This window comes from Anomaloglossus baeobatrachus, chromosome 3 (assembly GCF_048569485.1).
Source record: "Anomaloglossus baeobatrachus isolate aAnoBae1 chromosome 3, aAnoBae1.hap1, whole genome shotgun sequence".
NCBI lineage: Eukaryota > Metazoa > Chordata > Amphibia > Anura > Aromobatidae > Anomaloglossus > Anomaloglossus baeobatrachus.
Window position 1 is genome coordinate 185,613,960 of NC_134355.1, and position 19,249 is coordinate 185,633,208.

At 44.0% G+C, this 19,249-nt stretch overlaps 1 protein-coding gene across 1 annotated transcript in view; it reads right to left on the reverse strand.

The window, feature by feature from the left end:
• Positions 1-1,965: 1,965 nt before the first annotated feature.
• Positions 1,966-19,249, reverse strand: part of PDCD2 (programmed cell death 2) — a 36,489-nt gene continuing 19,205 nt past the window's right edge. The window contains exons 2-6 of the mRNA XM_075338183.1: positions 18,572-18,817; positions 9,656-9,817; positions 8,860-8,981; positions 5,101-5,214; positions 1,966-2,605 (exon numbers count right to left, since the gene is read on the reverse strand). Coding sequence (XP_075194298.1) covers positions 2,444-2,605; positions 5,101-5,214; positions 8,860-8,981; positions 9,656-9,817; positions 18,572-18,817 — 806 coding nt within the window. The 3' untranslated portion in view covers positions 1,966-2,443. The remainder of the gene's footprint in view (positions 2,606-5,100; positions 5,215-8,859; positions 8,982-9,655; positions 9,818-18,571; positions 18,818-19,249) is intronic.

Here is a 19,249-nt window from a genome sequence, read left to right on the forward strand (position 1 = left end):
GTGGGGGAGGGGCGGTTCGGACGGATCCTCCGACAGGACCTGTGGACGTAGAGAAAAAACGCAATGTGAAAGGAGCCTTAGTAAAATCAACCCTCGTAAACTGCATACATAGGCATGGAGATCTTTGAAAGGTAAAGCCAGTGAAACCTTTATAATCTTATCTGTTACTGCATTCCAAGTCATTAGCGATATTCATTCATATGCAAATAAGGCGTTAAGGAGCCACTGACTCACCAGCTTGTTTCCCTGCTAGCACTAGCCTCTAGCTTAATTGATAGCTCACTGTCTATCAATCAAGCTAAAAGAGGCTAAGGGTATGTGCGCACGTTGCTTTTTACCTGCTTTTTACCTGCTTTTTTGCTGCTTTTTCTTCTGCACTGTTTAATGCCAAAATGGATGTGTTCTTCTATTCAAGCAAAGTCTATGGGAATTTGGGTTTCTTGTTCACACTATGTTGTTCAAAATGCTGCCTTTTTGTGGCAGAACTTTGGTCAAAAACTCAGCTTTGCAGTTCAAAACCCAAATGGCAAAAACAATTGACATGTTGCTTCTTTGAAAAGCTGAGTTTTTGACCAAAGTTCTGCCACAAAAAGGCAGCATTTTGAACAACATAGTGTGAACAAGAAACCCAAATTCCCATAGACTTTGCTTGAATAGAAGAACACATCCATTTTGGCATTAAACAGCGCAGAAGAAAAAGCAGCAAAAAAGCAGGTAAAAAGCAGGTAAAAAGCAACGTGCGCACATACCCTAATACTAGGTAGGCAAACCAGCTGGGGAGTCAGTGACTCCTTAAGCACCCTGCCACACCTAGGCAACTTAACACTAGAAGTCCCAGGAATTTCAAGATCCATAGGGTTCCAATGGTAGAAATGTTAAATGACCCCTCTCTGGGACTTCTAGTGTTAATACATCATTTGCATGTGAATGAAATTGCTAATCCCTTGAATTGCAGCAACAGAGAAAAGACAAAAGGTGTCAACTAGTGTTGAGCGAGTAGTTAACTATTCGTACTCGCTATGCTGTTAGCGAATACTTTTTTGAAAACTGACTGTTCAAAACATGAGGTGTGGGGCGGTGTGTTTTGGTCTGGGCACTAATCGGTGGGTATCCCCCCCCCCATGAGAGCATCTGGTTCTTTTTTGCATTTGATGGTTTTCTTGCAGTCTTTGACGGACAGCGATTATTAGGCAGTATTCACTGCAATGTGCGAGTCCGTTTATAGCAGACTAGGTATGGATAGCGACAAACTGACATATTAGCTCAGTATTGGAGGCATTACATTTAATGTTTATCAATTTTATACTATTATTACTGTGTATCTTTTGATTCACTAATGTTTAGTTTAGCTTGATATGTCATGCTGCATGAATTCATTTGGCTGACTATTCAATTGCTGCAGGTTATCTCCCCTGTTAACTTTTGCTATATAGAAGGTGTAACCATCTAATTGCTAACAACATTAGATTTTCCGACTATACTCTTCTTTCAGAGCTCCCATGTAATTTTATTTGCACTTGGCAATATAAAAAGCCCTGTATCCCTCCACACTGCCCGGTGCTTGTGGTGTTGATTTTAAATCACTACTGTTTGTGTAAATCCTGTTTGTGTTGCGCATAAAAATAAATAACTTTATATATTCATAAATCTATGGTCTATATAGCCTTTATCAATGTCTTATAAATGTTTTGAACAGAGTCAGTTTTCAAAAAATAATTCATAGTATGGGGACTTTGGTCAACTATAACAATTAATATGTATATTATGGATCAACGTATTCTTTTGTATCCAATATGTTAGCGAATACTGTCTGCTACTCACATATTTGTCTACAGTAGCAGGCACAATGTACGTCAATGGAAAATGCTCGCTAAGTAGCAAGTAACCCGAAAGCCGTACTATTCGCTACTCGCACGAAAAGTAAGACTTTCAGGTTACTTGCTACTTAGCGAGTATTTCCCATTGACTTACATTGCACACGCTATTCGTAAAGAATATGCGAGTAGCAGACAGTATTTGCTAACAGCATAGCGAGTACGAATAGTTAACTATTCGCTCAACACTAGTCTGAATGGATTTATAGTTAAAAGACCTGCTTGCCCATATATGTAGTTTAGAAGAGGGTTGTTTGCTCTTAACGTCAATCTGTTAGTAAGATAATCAGTATTCTAAGGGTAACAAGTATCTGCTTACAATACTGAACTCCTTCATATTTCATATTAGTTTCACTCACCTTTAGTGTACTGTGTCAATTCTCTATTATATATATATATTTATTTATAATTAGAAAAAAAAAAAAGTTGCAACTTTCACCTATCAAGATATAACTTTATAAAACTTTCTGTAAACTTAAACAATACTTTATTCAAACATTTAACAAATCTAACCAAGAGCGCAATGTCCTTTCAGGTATCACATGGCCACAGTAAGTGTGCTGTGTACTTTACATTGTGTTTGCTGGCACATCTTGTTTCCATAAAAACTCTTCTACATAACGGGTTTCCGCATTGCAGTTAGCAGAGCAAGTATAGACCGCCAGAACACCCCAGTCAATGCTCTGCTGAAGGCTATCCACTTTCAGATGGTTCAGTAGCTGGGGCATCACCTGACAGAAACCAAAAACATTATGTGGTAATGTACTAAAATAAGTAAAATAATGTTACAAAATTCTCTGCAAAAACAATAAGGAAGTGCAATTGTTTTTTTCTTTCTAGCCCATCTCAAAAGCAACTTTTCAAGATGTGTTAAAGGGAACCTGTCACCAGATTTATCACCAGGTATTTCCCTTATGAGCTGTGGCCATCACCAGTGAGCTCTAATATACAGAATTATAGAATACTGTGTAAAGTGCCCAGGCTGCTCTGCAGAGCGTAAGAGACACCTTTATAATACTCACCTAGAGGGCGGTCCAGTCCAATGGGCATCACTGCTGCCACTCTGGTGCCTTCGCTATCTTGTGCAATCCCCATCCTCATCCCAGCCCCGTGTGGATGACACGTCTTACATCAATCACACAGAGGTCTGCATTGCGCTCCTAAGCACTTTGATCTGCCTTGCTGAGGAAAGGTCAAAGACCACCCGAGCATGCGCACTACAATTCTCCGATCTGCCTTCGGCTGTGCAAATGAAAGTGTGCATGCCAAGGAGCACAATTGAGACCTGTGTGCAAATGATGTACGTGTCATTCACACTGGGCTTGGAAGGAGGACGGCGATTGTACAAGATGAAGAAGGTAATACATAGAGCAACAATGCCCATCAGACTGCCCCCTAGGTGAGTATACTAAAGGTGTAAGTGTAACACTAAAGGTGTTTTGTAAGTTCTACAGAGCGGCCTGGGCTCTTATATACAGCAATCTGGAATGCTGTACATACGGCCTCATTAGTGGTGACCGCAGCTCATAAAAGACCTGGTGACTTATTTTTCCGTCAATATAGCCATATATGAGGTATTGTTTTTTGCGTGAAGAGCTGTACTTTTGAATGATACCATTATCTCTGCTCCATATTGTACTGGAAAACAGGGAAAAAATGCGAAGTGTGGTGAAATTGCAGAAATAAAGTGCAATTGCATAATTGTTTTTTGGGTTTTTAATTTACCATGATAACTACATGGTAAAACTGACCAAAGAATACGATTCCCCAGGTCAGACGATTTTTCGAGACCAGTAGCTTTCTAATTTTTGGGATATCTAGGGCTATGTGACTGCTTTTTTTTGCGCTTTGAGCTGACGTTTTTAATTATTCCATTTTTGGGTAGATGATTTCTGGCGTTTTGATTTTTTTTTTTTTCTTGCTACGCCCTTTAACGATCAGATTAATTGATTTTATATTTTGATCGATCATGCATTTTTTAACAATTCCAAATACGTGTGGTTTTTTTATTATTGTTTTATTTTTAAATGGGTCAAAAAGATAGGAGGTATAAAAAAAAAAAAACAAACAAACAAAAAAAAAAAACAAAACTTATTTTTATTTTTTGGGGGACTTTGGGGATTTTATGCCTTTCCTATCCGATCACTTCTGCTGATCAGATCGGTGCTTCAGCATCGCTCTGATCAGCAGAAATGCTGTGTTCCTGTGAGTGACAGCGCTCTGCCAGCATTCACAGGAAGTGAGTAATGACCGTCATAAGGGTCATCAGCTGACCCGGCACTGTCATGACAATCCATTGGAGCCCCATGATCACGTCACATGGACGCCGATGGCGGCAGCGAACAATGCGATCTCCGCTGGAGCTCGTTAGATCAAGGCTGTCAGATTTTGAGAGCACAATTTAAGGGGTTAACAGATCTGATCACTAAGGGGTTATCAGAGATCCACCCACACCTGTTAGCTGCCGAAGTCTGCTTATCAGATCAGCAGACGTGCGGGGAATGACAGTTGGTATATGCTACTTAATCCACAGGCAACATGTATAAAACAAATGCAGCTGAAATCACACAACCAGCACCTAACTCTGCAAAGCTGCAGCGTTTCAGAGAAAAACGTACTTTAAGGCTGGAGTCACACTTGCGCGAGTCTCGCATCGCACCACCCAGGACGGCCTGACGCTCTCTGTACAGGAGCGTCAGAGCTGCATAGAAATACATGTAGCTGGTCAGCTCCTGTCAGGAAAGTGTGCGGCCGTGCCGGGTGATGCGATGCGAGATACGTACAAATGTTATTCCGGCCTAAAAGCTACATGGAACCAAGCCAAGTAGAGGACAAATTGGACAGGCGGGTCCCCAGTGGCTTCTCCCCACCTGCTGCTCTGGAGTGACAGGTCTCTCCTTGAAAAAAAAAAAGTGTATAAAAAGGAGAGACATGTCACTTCAGGACACTATGCAGGGAGAAGCTGCCTGTCCCATTTGTCTCCCATGAGGTAAAGCTTGGGCCCCAGCAAGTTACTAAACTTTGGTTTTGCTTTAAAATTACGTTTTCTATGAAACACTATAGTTTTTCAGAGTTAGACATACTTTGCAGAAATCATACAGTCAGTGCCCAATACCAGCTGCCTGTGGATTGAGCTGCATGAATCAGCTGTCATTCCCTTTAAACAGTTTAAATAGATGTGTTCCAATGGCTTTAATAGAATAGATCATACATTTCATCTTCCTACCTGGAATTCGAAAGCTCTTTTGGCACCACAATCACAGTTACTGATATCATTTTCACCTGGAACATTTTGGAGAGCTATCCACAGAGGTTCACCGCCTTTACTGTACCTCAGGACCTATAGCAAAATTCAAACCAAGGACATGTATTTTCCCACGTATAGATCCTTGATTAAAATCAAAAATTAAAATGCTTGTATCAATGTAAAGTTTGTTTGTTTTTTTAATAAAAACTTAAGGGGTTATCTCACAAACAAAATTAATTTTACTCTATAGATCTTGGAATATTCAACATGCCACAATTGGATTTGTTAAAAAAAACAAAAAACAAAAAAAAACCCTGTTTCTAATTGGCCCTCTGAACTCATCACAATTCCAGTCAGTGACGTCTGAGCTCTGGCTGCATTAGCTCTTTTGTCACAGACTTGATTTATTGTGAGCTCAGAGGTTAGTGACATGACAAACACTGGCTCCTGTGATCAAACAAACAGGCAGGAAAATGTGTTTGTTCTGACAAACTGTGGTGGCATTCACTTAGGGGTACTTCTCACATAGAGAGATCGCTAGCAAGATCGCTGCTGAGTCACAGGTTTTGTGACGTACCAGTGACCTCATCAGCGATCTATGTGTGACACTAAGCAGTGACCTGACCCTTGCTGTGAAATCGCTGATCGTTACACACTGTTCTGGTTCATTTTTTGCTTGTTGGTCTCCCGCTGTGCAGCACACATCGGTGTGTTTGACAGCGGGAGACCAACGAGCACCGACTGTGTAAGCAGCGTACTCTGGTAACCAGGGTAAATATCGGGTAACTAAGCAAAGCGCTTTGCTTAGTAACCCGATGTGTACCCTAGCTACTTATACAAGGAGCCAGCGCTGGCAGCCTGTAAACGGTGTATGCTGGTAACCAGGGTAAATATCAGGTAACCAAGCAAAGCGCTTTGCTTAGTTACCCGATGTTTACCCTGGTTACCAAGCGCAGCCTCATTACACGAGTCGCTGGTGGCTGGTGAGATCTGCCTGATTGACAGCTCACTAGCGACCCTGTAGCGACGTACCAGCGATCCTGACCAGGTTGTATCGTGGTCGGAATCGCTGGTACGTCGTTTAGTGAGACGGTACCCTTAGGCTGGGATCACATTAGGGTATGGCATCTGATGCGAGAGCAACGAATGCAATATACTAACAACCCTTGGCTCCCGCTGTGCTGCCAGTGTGAGCCAAGTGTCACGCGACTGATTCGATCTGGAGATTGGATCACAGCTGCGGAGGAGAAGATTAATCTCCCCTTCTCCCCCACTGTCAGCCTGTGCGTATATCGCAGTGCACTTGGATATCATCAGTGCAGTCTGATGTTTCTTGCGCACCCATAGACTTGAGTGCAAGTGACACGGCTCTCGCAAACAATCGCAGCATGCTGTGATTTTTTTCCTCAGTCCGTTTAGGGCTGAGGAAACAACTCTCAGATCTGAGCTGCAGCACTGTCTTAAATGGGGCGAGTGAAATGCGAGATTTTCTCACATTGCACTCGTACCAGTTATACGCCAGTGTGACGCTGTCCTTAGGCTTTTTCTCCTGGTCAGGAGTGGTGTACAGTATATGCGGCCATAAGTTACAGCAGCTTGGTCGGACATGCCTTTGACAGCGTATATCAGAGCACATACACCCATACAAGTCTATGGGTGCATGTGAAACATCAAACTGCACTGACGACATCAGAGTACAATCCTGATATACTCAGACGATTAATCTCTCAATCTCTCCTCCTCACCAGTGCTCAGATTCTCACATCCAAGAGAATCAGAGCACAGTAAAATGACACTCGGATCCCACTCGCAGCAGAGTTCGAGCCGAATGTCATTAGCATATTGCATTGGGTGCTATATACAAATGTTAAAAATAACGAATAACGTATGGAACACCATTCTAAGTCTGAACTGGGTGCAAAAAACCTAAAAAAACATCACTATGGGGAGATAAGGTATGCACACCAGTGACTATGTAAGGGGAATACATGGAATAGCAGAAACTGCTGTGTGAATACTGACTTGAAAAATCCAATAGCTATATGAAGAGTGAAAATGTGAAAAATGGAATCTGCATTACTGCCATGAACATATGAATCAAGAGAAATTTAGCTACTGAATTGATCAATGCAATAGAGCCCCAACACTACGCCAAAGTATTTCTCTACGTTGGGGTCCCCAACGTAGAGAAATACTTTGGCGTAGTGTTGGGGCTCTATTGCATTGATCAATTCAGTAGCTAAATTTCTCTTGATTCATATGTTCATGGCAGTAATGCAGATTCCATTTTTCACATTTTCACTCTTCATATAGCTATTGGATTTTTCAAGTCAGTATTCACACAGCAGTTTCTGCTATCCTATATACAAATGTGACCCCGAGCTAAAATGTACTTTGTGGGAGAACTCCTTTAACAACACGTTTTCTTGGCTGTTTCCATGTTTTTTATTCACTTATGATATTTTGGACTTCACCAATAATTATTTTAAAATCAAGCTGGTTCAAACTTTTTTTTTTTAAAGGTCTGCTGACAGATCAGAATTACAGAATGGTGCCAAGCCATGGACTAATTTTATTTAGTTATTTATTTTTTGCATAATTGTTGACAGGAAAATGTTTGAAGCATAGGGAAACCCAGATTATTGGCTGGCCATGGTATTAAAGTTAATATGCTTTTTAATTAAGAAAAGCTTGAAAGGGACTGTCAACACAGAATGACTGTTATACCAAGTAAAAGCGCTCTGTGCCTCATGGGTTTTCCAAACATTTAAGTGCACCTTCCCACTTAATTTCCCCCCCCCCCTGCATTCTTTGATTAACAGCTGTGGCCTTATACAGTCAGAAATGAGAGATGGAGAACAAGTGGGTGGGAAGTTGCACTTAATGATTGGCCCCACCATTAAGCACCGTGCCTGTACTTGGTTTGAATAGTCACTGTGCTGACAGTCAGATGGCAGCCCTATTTTTTTTTTATTTTCAGAATGATACTACACCTTGTCACATAGCAAAGGTTCTTAAAGCGCCTCTTCATGAAAGCCATATTGAATCAATGCCACGTCCAACAATTTCAATTACACTTTTAATGGTATTATAATATGGGGAGGACCCTGCGCCAATTTTAATTTATTTTTACACCATGATAGGGACCTGCAGACAGGGTCTGTGATTCCAAGCAGTCAGACGTTGTCATACAGGCTGGGGGCGCGTCTAACTGCAACCAATCACAGTCGCCAGGACTGCCAGTGGGTGCGGGAAGCAGTGCATATGGATTAGCAATAATGAGCAGCCCCTGTAGAAGAACGAGAGGCTGCAGGGGCAGTTATAGCTGCGTCAGAGACTCCGTAAGTATGAAGTGCTTGCGTCACCGTTTTATTTAGTTTTTTTTATTTCACAAGTTGCCAGATCTGGATCATTACCCGGAATTCCCTGAGAATCCAAGGGCCGGGTCCAGCACTCTGGTAAATTTGAAAACTCCCTTTATGTTCACTGGTTTGTGTTCTATGTTTTTAATCATGTGGTATGTTCACCCTTTGATCAATAAATAAATAAATAAATACACTTTCACTTGCAATCAGGACATTTGGTTGTTGTGTTTTTTGTATATTTAAATTTAAAACTGCGCAGATCCGGACTTTTACAGTCATGATCCACCCAGCTTTACTTCCAACCCATTTGTAAATTAACAAAATAAGAAAAAAAAAACAAAACACAATATGGTCATTTATATTATCAGAATACCTGCTCAGGTTCAATTGAAATCCGCTTCTTAAACCTTCTAAACGCCTTGTCTTCCTCACTTTCATGCTTCGCCATGGCCATCAACTCAACTTCATTTAATTTCATATCATCCATAGAGGACTCTAAGAAAAAAAATGGAGACAATGATGCAGTATACTGAAACTGATCTTCACTAAGGAGAATGACCATGCAGAATTCTATCTAGGAAGTATGGCTTCTCATACAAAAGGATTTCTTAGATATGTTTTTTTTTTAGAATTTTAGAGCAAGTTTGTTAAAAGGGACTGTCAGCAGATTTCTGCAATGTAACCTGAAGACAGCATGCTGCAAGAGTTAAAACAGGATTCAACCCCGAGTCTCTTATCTCAGTCTTTTTTTGTTTACATGCAATGTTTGTTTAAGTCTTTTATTTTTATCATTAGTGGGTCTCAGCAGCACATGAGTTGTAGTCAGACTCCGCCCCCCCCCAATTAGCAGCTTCTGTCTATGGAAATGTACACAGAAAGCCTGGTGTGGGCGGCGGCAGCTCCCAGAGCTATGCTACTTACAAAATCTAAATATTGTCAGAATGGCGGCACCCAGCAATCTAAGTGACATCATTGAACTCAAGGCTTCTTTGCCTACATCATGCTGATCTTAGATGAGGTAGCAAAAACCTGCTGACATTACTTTTAATCTGCAGGCACACAGCTCTTAAATTCTCTATAGCAGCCTGTTGGAAACCACAATTGACAGAAATATTTTAATTCTCCCTGTAGCCTCTCTAAAAATGCCACAAAACAAAGATCATCTTTACCAAGATTTGACGATGTGTTTGACATCATTGATTCTACATCCATATGACTCAATGTAGACTCATCATCCAAGTTTGTATCAGAATCCAGCTCTTCGGGCTCTGTCACAAGCTCATATTCTGGAAACAAAAATTTATGATCGGCAACCTCAACTTGGTATAGACCTGGAAAGACAACACAATAAATGAGCTGTAGGCTCACCCAACATCTGCATCCTAAATCAGTGTTTCCCAAACGCCAGCCCTTCCAACTGCCCAACAGATCATGTCTTCAGGAGTTCTACAGTATTACAAAGGGGAGAGAATTTGTGGCAATTTCTGATCCTTGATATCAACTTTTGTGCAATACTAAGGGAATCCTAAAATCATATCATGTTGGGGGGGACAGAGAGAACTGCAGTTTGGAAATCACTGTCAAATTATAGAAATAATATTTTTTTAAACAATCACTTTGTATTAGGCTATGTTCACACACTGCATCTTTTACTGTGTTTTTGGGTGCATTTGTATGGTCACAAAGATGCACCTAAATGTATGCATTTCCTTCTCCCAGCAAAGTCTATGAGATTTCTATTTTGCTGTCCACACCAGGGCTGTGGAGTCGGTAAGCCAAACCTTCGACTCCGACTCGCAAATTCCCCTGCACCGACTCCGACTCTTACATATATTGCTTATAGTTAGGGGAAAAATTTATTGTAGTACATGAACATGTGTATGTGAACATCAGACATTTAATAATTTTTATGATACAATAATCAAGATATTTGGATAGAACATAAAATATATTAGAATACAACTTTAGAACACAAAAAAACTGTAATAAATTGTAAATATGTAATACACTATGTAATATACAGTAGATTACATATATATCTTGTAATATCTATATATATATATAATTGCCTTATTCTGTCTGTCTGTCTGTCTTGCTCCAAAATTGTGTCCTTACGGTGACACAAAGCTGATTGGCCGCTGGGCTCGCCATGGCCCCACCCCCCCGCACGGATTGGCCGCTCTCCCAGGCTGCGCCCCCACACGGATTCGCCGGCCGCTCACACAGGCTCCGCCCCCCCACAGATTGGCCTCTCGCCCCGGCACCCTGCAGGCATTGGCAACTCTGCCATGCCCCGCCCCCCTCACGCAATGCACGCTAGCTCTAGGCCCGCACCCCCCACGCATTCACCGAACCGACACGGTCACGGAGCCACGACTACCAGGTGAGTACTGTACCCCTGGGAGCCCACATCGCATTGCTGGGGCTGGCCGGCGTATGCTGGTGTGGGTTCCCGTGCGAGCCGGGGACAAGATACGCTGGTAACCATGGTAGCATAGTTACCAGCGCATCAAGGTCCTGCAGCGGCAGAACATACACACACACACATCAGATCACACTCACTCTCACACACACACACATCGCATCCACATACTCACAACATCCTGGGATATCGCTTGCTTCTCGGCGGCGATACTGTGCTGTGAGCTTCCAGGACCTGCCGGAGGATCACATGGCCAGAAGCATGTGGTATCTCCGGATGTTGTGAGTATGAGCGCGTATGTGCAATATCGTCAATGTGTGTGTGTGTGTGTGTGTATGCGATCGGGTATGTGTGATTTTATGCGATCGGGTGTGTGTGGGTGTGAGTGTATGCGATCGGATCTGTGAGTGTCGGCAGAGGAGCACGGCGTGCTGGAGGAGGCTGGGAGGAGAGAGGCTGATTCTGGGGAAGGCTGGGATGGGGAGGCTGAGAGAAGGGAGGCTGAGGTTGGGGTAGGCTGGGAGGAGAGAGGCTGATGCTGGGGGAGGCTGAGGCTGGGGTAGGCTGGGAAGAGAGAGGCTGATGCTGGGGGAGGCTGAGGCTGGGGTAGGCTGGGAAGAGAGAGGCTGATGCTGGGGGAGGCTGAGGCTGGGGTAGGCTGGGAAGAGAGAGGCTGATGCTGGGGGAGGCTGAGGCTGGGGTAGGCTGGGAAGAGAGAGGCTGATGCTGGGGGAGGCTGAGGCTGGGGTAGGCTGGGAAGAGAGAGGCTGATGCTGGGGGAGGCTGAGGCTGGGGTAGGCTGGGAAGAGAGAGGCTGATGCTGGGGGAGGCTGAGGCTGGGGTAGGCTGGGAACAGAAGAGGCTGATGCTGGGACGAGAGAGGCTGATGCTGGGACGAGAGAGGCTGATGCTGGGACGAGAGAGGCTGATGCTGGGACGAGAGAGGCTGATGCTGGGACGAGAGAGGCTGATGCTGGGACGAGAGAGGCTGATGCTGGGACGAGAGAGGCTGATGCTGGGACGAGAGAGGCTGATGCTGGGACGAGAGAGGCTGATGCTGGGACGAGAGAGGCTGATGCTGGGACGAGAGAGGCTGATGCTGGGACGAGAGAGGCTGATGCTGGGACGAGAGAGGCTGATGCTGGGACGAGAGAGGCTGATGCTGGGACGAGAGAGGCTGATGCTGGGACGAGAGAGGCTGATGCTGGGACGAGAGAGGCTGATGCTGGGACGAGAGAGGCTGATGCTGGGACGAGAGAGGCTGATGCTGGGACGAGAGAGGCTGATGCTGGGACGAGAGAGGCTGATGCTGGGACGAGAGAGGCTGATGCTGGGACGAGAGAGGCTGATGCTGGGACGAGAGAGGCTGATGCTGGGACGAGAGAGGCTGATGCTGGGACGAGAGAGGCTGATGCTGGGACGAGAGAGGCTGATGCTGGGACGAGAGAGGCTGATGCTGGGACGAGAGAGGCTGATGCTGGGACGAGAGAGGCTGATGCTGGGACGAGAGAGGCTGATGCTGGGACGAGAGAGGCTGATGCTGGGACGAGAGAGGCTGATGCTGGGACGAGAGAGGCTGATGCTGGGACGAGAGAGGCTGATGCTGGGACGAGAGAGGCTGATGCTGGGACGAGAGAGGCTGATGCTGGGACGAGAGAGGCTGATGCTGGGACGAGAGAGGCTGATGCTGGGACGAGAGAGGCTGATGCTGGGACGAGAGAGGCTGATGCTGCGGGTAGAGAGGCTGGGAGTGCGCAGCATGGCGGATGGAGCACGTTTGGGAGTGCGCAGCATGGCGGATGGAGCACGTTTGGGAGTGCGCAGCATGGCGGATGGAGCACGTTTGGGAGTGCGCAGCATGGCGGATGGAGCACGTTTGGGAGTGCGCAGCATGGCGGATGGAGCACGTTTGGGAGTGCGCAGCATGGCGGATGGAGCACGTTTGGGAGTGCGCAGCATGGCGGATGGAGCACGTTTGGGAGTGCGCAGCATGGCGGATGGAGCACGTTTGGGAGTGCGCAGCATGGCGGATGGAGCACGTTTGGGAGTGCGCAGCATGGCGGATGGAGCACGTTTGGGAGTGCGCAGCATGGCGGATGGAGCACGTTTGGGAGTGCGCAGCATGGCGGATGGAGCACGTTTGGGAGTGCGCAGCATGGCGGATGGAGCACGTTTGGGAGTGCGCAGCATGGCGGATGGAGCACGTTTGGGAGTGCGCAGCATGGCGGATGGAGCACGTTTGGGAGTGCGCAGCATGGCGGATGGAGCACGTTTGGGAGTGCGCAGCATGGCGGATGGAGCACGTTTGGGAGTGCGCTGCATGGCGGATGGAGCACGTTTGGGAGTGCGCTGCATGGGGGATGGAGCAGCACGATGGGGAGTGCGCTGCATGGGGGATGGAGCACGATGGGAAGTGCACACCTCCCCCCAACACACACACACACACAACACCCGCGCGTGCACACTGCACAACACACCACACACACACACTGGGAACCACAAACAAGTGCCCTACACAGACACCCACAACGCTGCACACACAAACACCCAACACACAAATATACGCACATACCGCACAACACACACACACATTGCACAAAACATACCTCCCCCCAAAACACACCACACACACACAAACCGCGCAACACACACACAGCGCTCCACAAACAACGCAACACATATACAACACCGCTCTCACCCCCCGTCACACCCAGACAACACCCAGAACATGTACAGCGCCCTACACAAACACTTGGTAACTACACACAACAACATCTATCTATATATATCTATATCTATATCTATATTATATATATATATATATATATTAGTAATAGTTCTAAATATCTTGATTATTGCATCATAAAAATGATTAAATGTCTGATGTTCACATTGTACTACAATACATTTTTAACTTAAATATAAGCAATATACTAAATGTTATTATTTAGTATGTTTTTGTTGAAAACTGTTTTTTGCCACTTACATAGTGTATTACAGTGTATTACATAGTGTTATATATAACACTATGTAATACACTATGTGAGTGGCAAAAAACAGTTTTCAACAAAAACATACTAAATAACACTTGTGCAGTCTATGAATTTGTTGTAAGAAATAGAATTGCCTCCATCAGATCCTCCTTCGCAGATGACCTCAAATTTGACCTAATAATTTTAAGGCTAGAGAACAACCTTTCTACAGTAACTTGGGTTGGAGGCAAAGCCGTAACCACATGGGCAACATCTCTAAATTTTCGGGTATAAAGGAATTGCCTCATGCACAGTCAGTTTTGATGAACGGTTGAATTTTTCTATTTCTTTGAGAGCAAGTGAAAAATGTTACTGAAATCTGGTCAATCTGCTTGCTATAGGAGACGGAGTGAAATCTTTTTCCTTGCGGCAACGCTTTGCCTGCTCCATGTCATCCAAATACTTGTCAAAGTTAAACTCCTCATCTGATGAGGATGAAGATATGGCAGCAGTAGCACTGTCAGGCCCCAAGTCCTCTTCCGCCTGGCAGTCCTGTAGCCGGTCATCCTAACTGCTACATCACTCAAAGCTTCTTTTCCTTTAGTAAGCTGCTGATCATCAAGCAGTATATGATGACTTGGGTCCACATAAACAGCTGCAAGAATTTTATTTTCCAATAGCTGTGTCTCTCTCTGTCTCATTGAAGCAGAAATGCCATCTGCGATTAAACCTCCTCTTTGGGACAGGAAAATAGCAAGCTCTTCCACTCCCTTATGAAAATGCCAGGAGTTAAATCCTCAGCTTGTAATTTTTTAGTCACGGTAAATGGGTGATTAAGCAATTCCTTCAATTCAGCCACCTGTGTCCATTGACCTTCATTAAATGTTACTTGAGGGTTCACCATATCTATAAGAAACTATTTTAGTTCAAGCAAATCACTCATTCAGTGCTACCTCACCGAGTGGCTTGATCAACAATTGCCCCTTTCCTAGCACGTCTCTTCAAGATGGAATCAATTTTAGGGGTTCTGGCGGCAATAACCAACTTCCTCACTTTTCCAATTAGATTTCCAGCATGTCCGCCCAGATTCACACATCCGGCTTTTCGCCGGTTTGGCGGATGCGGCGCACGCCAGTACAGTACGATACATTAAAATGGCAGTGCCACAACTTCCAGGTCACATGACAGCATGTGACCGGCGTTTGTCGCACTGCCACTGTACTGTATACACTGTACTGAAGTGTGCCGCATTCGCCAAACCGGCGAAATTCCGGATGTGTGAAACCAGGGTCCCTCTTGCAGACTCTCTTATTGCCAGCTGCAGCGTGTGCACAACACAGCGCATGTGATGAATATGAAAGTGTTTTGAAGCAGCTTCAAAAAGATCATCTAATCCTAAAGTATCATTTTGCTGTTCTTCTGTTGTAATATCTGTTTGTTCCTCAGTTACATGAACAGCACTGTGGCCTTTCATCTCAAACATACTGAATCCTAAATTTTCTTCTAGCTGTGGTTCATTACTCTCATTCATCAGTTTAATTGTACTGATGTTTGAAGCATTGTCCATTACAATAGCAAAAACCTGTTCTTTTTTGAGTTCGCAATCTAACAATTTCTTTCTTGTCACAAACATATCGAACATTGATGGCGAAATAATTCAGTGAAATGCAGTGAATCTGGGCATTCCAGCAAAGGCAATGGATTTCAAGATAGGACAGACACATCGTTTTGTGAGGATCCTCACAAAGAATGAGCAGTCAGTTTGTGGCCTTTTTCTAATCTGCTTTTGCTATTGAAAGCATTTATGAGCTCAAAAACCTTTCAGGTGATGCGGTTTTTTAAAAAGCTGATCTGCTTTTGCAGCTGACAAACGTATCCTCAAAAAACGCAGCAAAAACACTGTGAATGTTGCCTTACATCAGGAATAGAACAGCCATTTATAGGACATTTCATAACTTTCCCAAATTCCTATGAAAAAATATTCAGCACATTCTGCATTGCACTACTGTCCCCAATTTATTATATATTTTAGGAGTCGGAGTCGGTGCATTTTATACCGACTCCACCAAAATGAGCTCCAACTCCACGACTCCGACTCCACAGCCCTGGTCCACACTGTGAATTTTTTTTGTCAGCATCTTTGCTGCGTTTTTGAAGATGCAGCCAATTATTAAGTGTCAATTATTTTTGCATTTTTCCAGCGTTTGAGCCCTTCCAGTCAATAAATTACTTTTTTTTGGAGCCAAAAACGCTACATCTTAAGATGCACTGTGTGAACAAAGTCTTAGGCTATGTGTCCACGGTAGAATGTACCTGCGGATTTTTCTGCATGAAAATCCGCGACTTTCGCGGCAAATCTGCACCTTATTTTTGCCGCGGATTACCGCGAATTTGCCACGGATTTTTTTTTTTTTATTCTATACCCAAAATCCGCAACAATAATTGACATGCTGCAGATTTTTCCGGATCAAAATCCGCGGCAAATCCGCCGCGGAAAAATCCGCAGCATGGACACAGCATTTCCAAAATGGCTTGGAAGTGCCGCTGCTGCAGATTTTCGGAAAATCCGCAGCGTGGGCACATAGCCTTAGACGACATTTTCATGTGTGCGTATTGTCTAGTTCTGTTAAAGGAGTTTTCTGGCAATAGCTTCTCCCTCCCTGGTAAATGGGCTTGCCTCAACTTCTAAGATGGGTTCAAGTGCAACGAAAAATATAACCACACACACACACACACACACACACACACACACACACACACACACACACAATCCTCTCAAGAACATTTTGGAAGCTATAAGTCATTGTTCGTAGTCTAGGTTAACGTCTAGCAGAGGTGGCAGGTTTCCTATACAGCGGGTAATGCTTGCAACCTCTAGTTTTAGGGCGGCTTCTCACTTGCGAGTTTCTCGCAGTAGTGTAATGCGAGAAAATCTTGCATTGTAATCGGACACGTTAGTGAATGATTCAGCTCGCATTAGCGATTTTTTTCTCAGTCCAAATTGGACTGAGAAAAAAAAAAAAAAAAAAATCGCAGCATGCTGCTTTTTTGCAAGTTTCTCACACCATTTTTCTCAATGATTTCCTATGGAAGCGTGTTTAAAGAAGGATCACACATGCGCACCAGCGTTCCAATTTGCGAGTGTGTCAGTAACTTCGCTCATTCATTATTCAACAGATGAATGTGACATCACATTTCCAAAGGTTAATTATCTGACACATGTGTAATCGAATTAATTTTGTTAAGATGTTGCAGGAAACATGCATCTCAATCGCATCACACACGCGAGTCAAATCATTAAATTATTCAAAACAAGCATCGCACTTGCGTTGCACTCTGACGTAGCGTGAACTAAAATCAGCCGAGTTTTTTCCAGCCTAGTCAGACCGATTTTACACGCATAGGTGTGTTTCCAGCCTTAGTGTAACTGAACTCCTCCAATGCTGGGGAGACAAAATTGCCTCTGCTAGCAGCAGAGAGAGCACAGTTCGGCAAGTAGAGCAGTCATGTCACTAGTGTGAATTGTCAATCCTGCATTCCTGATAATTGCTAGAGAATAAAACCTTTAACATATTAAAGGGCTTGTAACTTTTCAGATGGTGTTCAGCTCTAGCTGCAACCATGCTGTACTAACCACGCCTGGGTGCAATAGTGAGTCTGCGCTGCTACTCTCGAGGTGAAACTGGGGCTACCCAATACTACACATTTACAGCCAGTGAACTCAGCGGCTCTGCCTATGTAGATGTAACACCCTCTTCAGACCCTCTGAGCTCACCAATTCTGTGGATGACACGGCAACCAATGTCAGCGTCACAACCAATGCCAGAACAGCAATGACTTGCCACAGTAATGTGGGGGCACGGTATACCGTGGAACACTGTGCCAGAGATCCTCAGTGACACTTTCCACGGTTCAAGATCACTTTGCAGCCACCAACAAAATGGCTCCGCACTGTGATCTTAAACTTCATCCTCCTTTATCCTTTTGCAAAAACCCAAAAGGAGAGGAGAGGTGTGACAGACACAAGAGCAAATTCCGCCCACTTTTACTGAAGTTGTAATGTGAGCTAGCTGTACACTAGCTTTTCAAGCAGCTGCTCCACTTTTTAAGAGAGGAAAACATAAAACGTTTTAAATTCATTTTTACATTTTGCTCATTGTAGTCCAAATAAATTGGCGCTTGGTATATAGCAGATGTGCATGTGTTATCCACTAATCCCAGATCCTACAGCATTCAGTCATTTAAGACCCTAGTGAGTTGCTCGTTGGTCATAAAATTATCTTTCTTTTAGATAATCATGTAAAAGAACACATCTATCCTCATTAATTTCTGATCCTTATCTTTCTTTTGTATATGTGCCGCATACTGCTCGCCACCCCCCCTCCAACTTAGTGCATTCTGTCTTATTTGGATGTTCATGGTTATATGATCTGTTAACATACTGAAATTATACATTTGACCGTTTTCTTGGTTGTATTGTTAAAACATAAAAATACAATAAACATGTTTGAAATAAAAGCTATATATCAATTTGCTGAGTCCTTCCTGCAGGTCAGACACCATGTTCAATATGAAAGGTTCTCTTTAAATGTATTGTAGGCTTGCTCAGAAATTGCACATTTCAAAACATTATCTGTCTGTATCTCCAAGTTCAATGGCGTCAGATAAAAGACATTCAGTATACAGCTTACCAGACACTTGACCACACAGCCGCTTGTGCTGAGCCTTCCAATCCATCACCTGGTGCAGTCTGTCACAATAATTCACCTTATGACATTTGGAGCAAGACTTCGGTCCCAGGCAGCCACATACCCTACACAGACGAAGGCCACATTTCAACTGAAAGCCTATAAAATGTTCTCCATAGGGTGGTGGCGAGTCAGGAGGTGGACCGTAAGAGTAAGTGTCATTTTTCCTTTGCAGCTGGTTTCTAAAAACTAGAAACAAAACAATATAGTTTGTTAAAATTACAATGCAAGTAGGAATCGCCTAAATTACTCACATACTGGATTAAAACACAATTTTAGCATTTTTGAGTTCTTTTCAGCATTGGAGTGGCGATTTAAATCCAAATTCCCTGCTACCCAGTCTTCTCACCTTCTGGCAGCTTCATCAATTCGGTACCATCGTGTCTAACTTTTGAATGCCCAGAAGTCAAAAGTTACGTCACAAAGTGTCAATACAAATCTATGAGAACCAGAACAAGGCTCTCAAGAGTCGTATCAATTTATGACCTCCGATGTGCTTCATGAAACAATGGAGCTGCTGGTCACAAATCACAGGAGACTGACTGAAGCCATGCTGGAAAAAGACTAAAGCTGGTGTCACACATAACGACGACGACAACGACGTCGCTGCTACGTCACCAT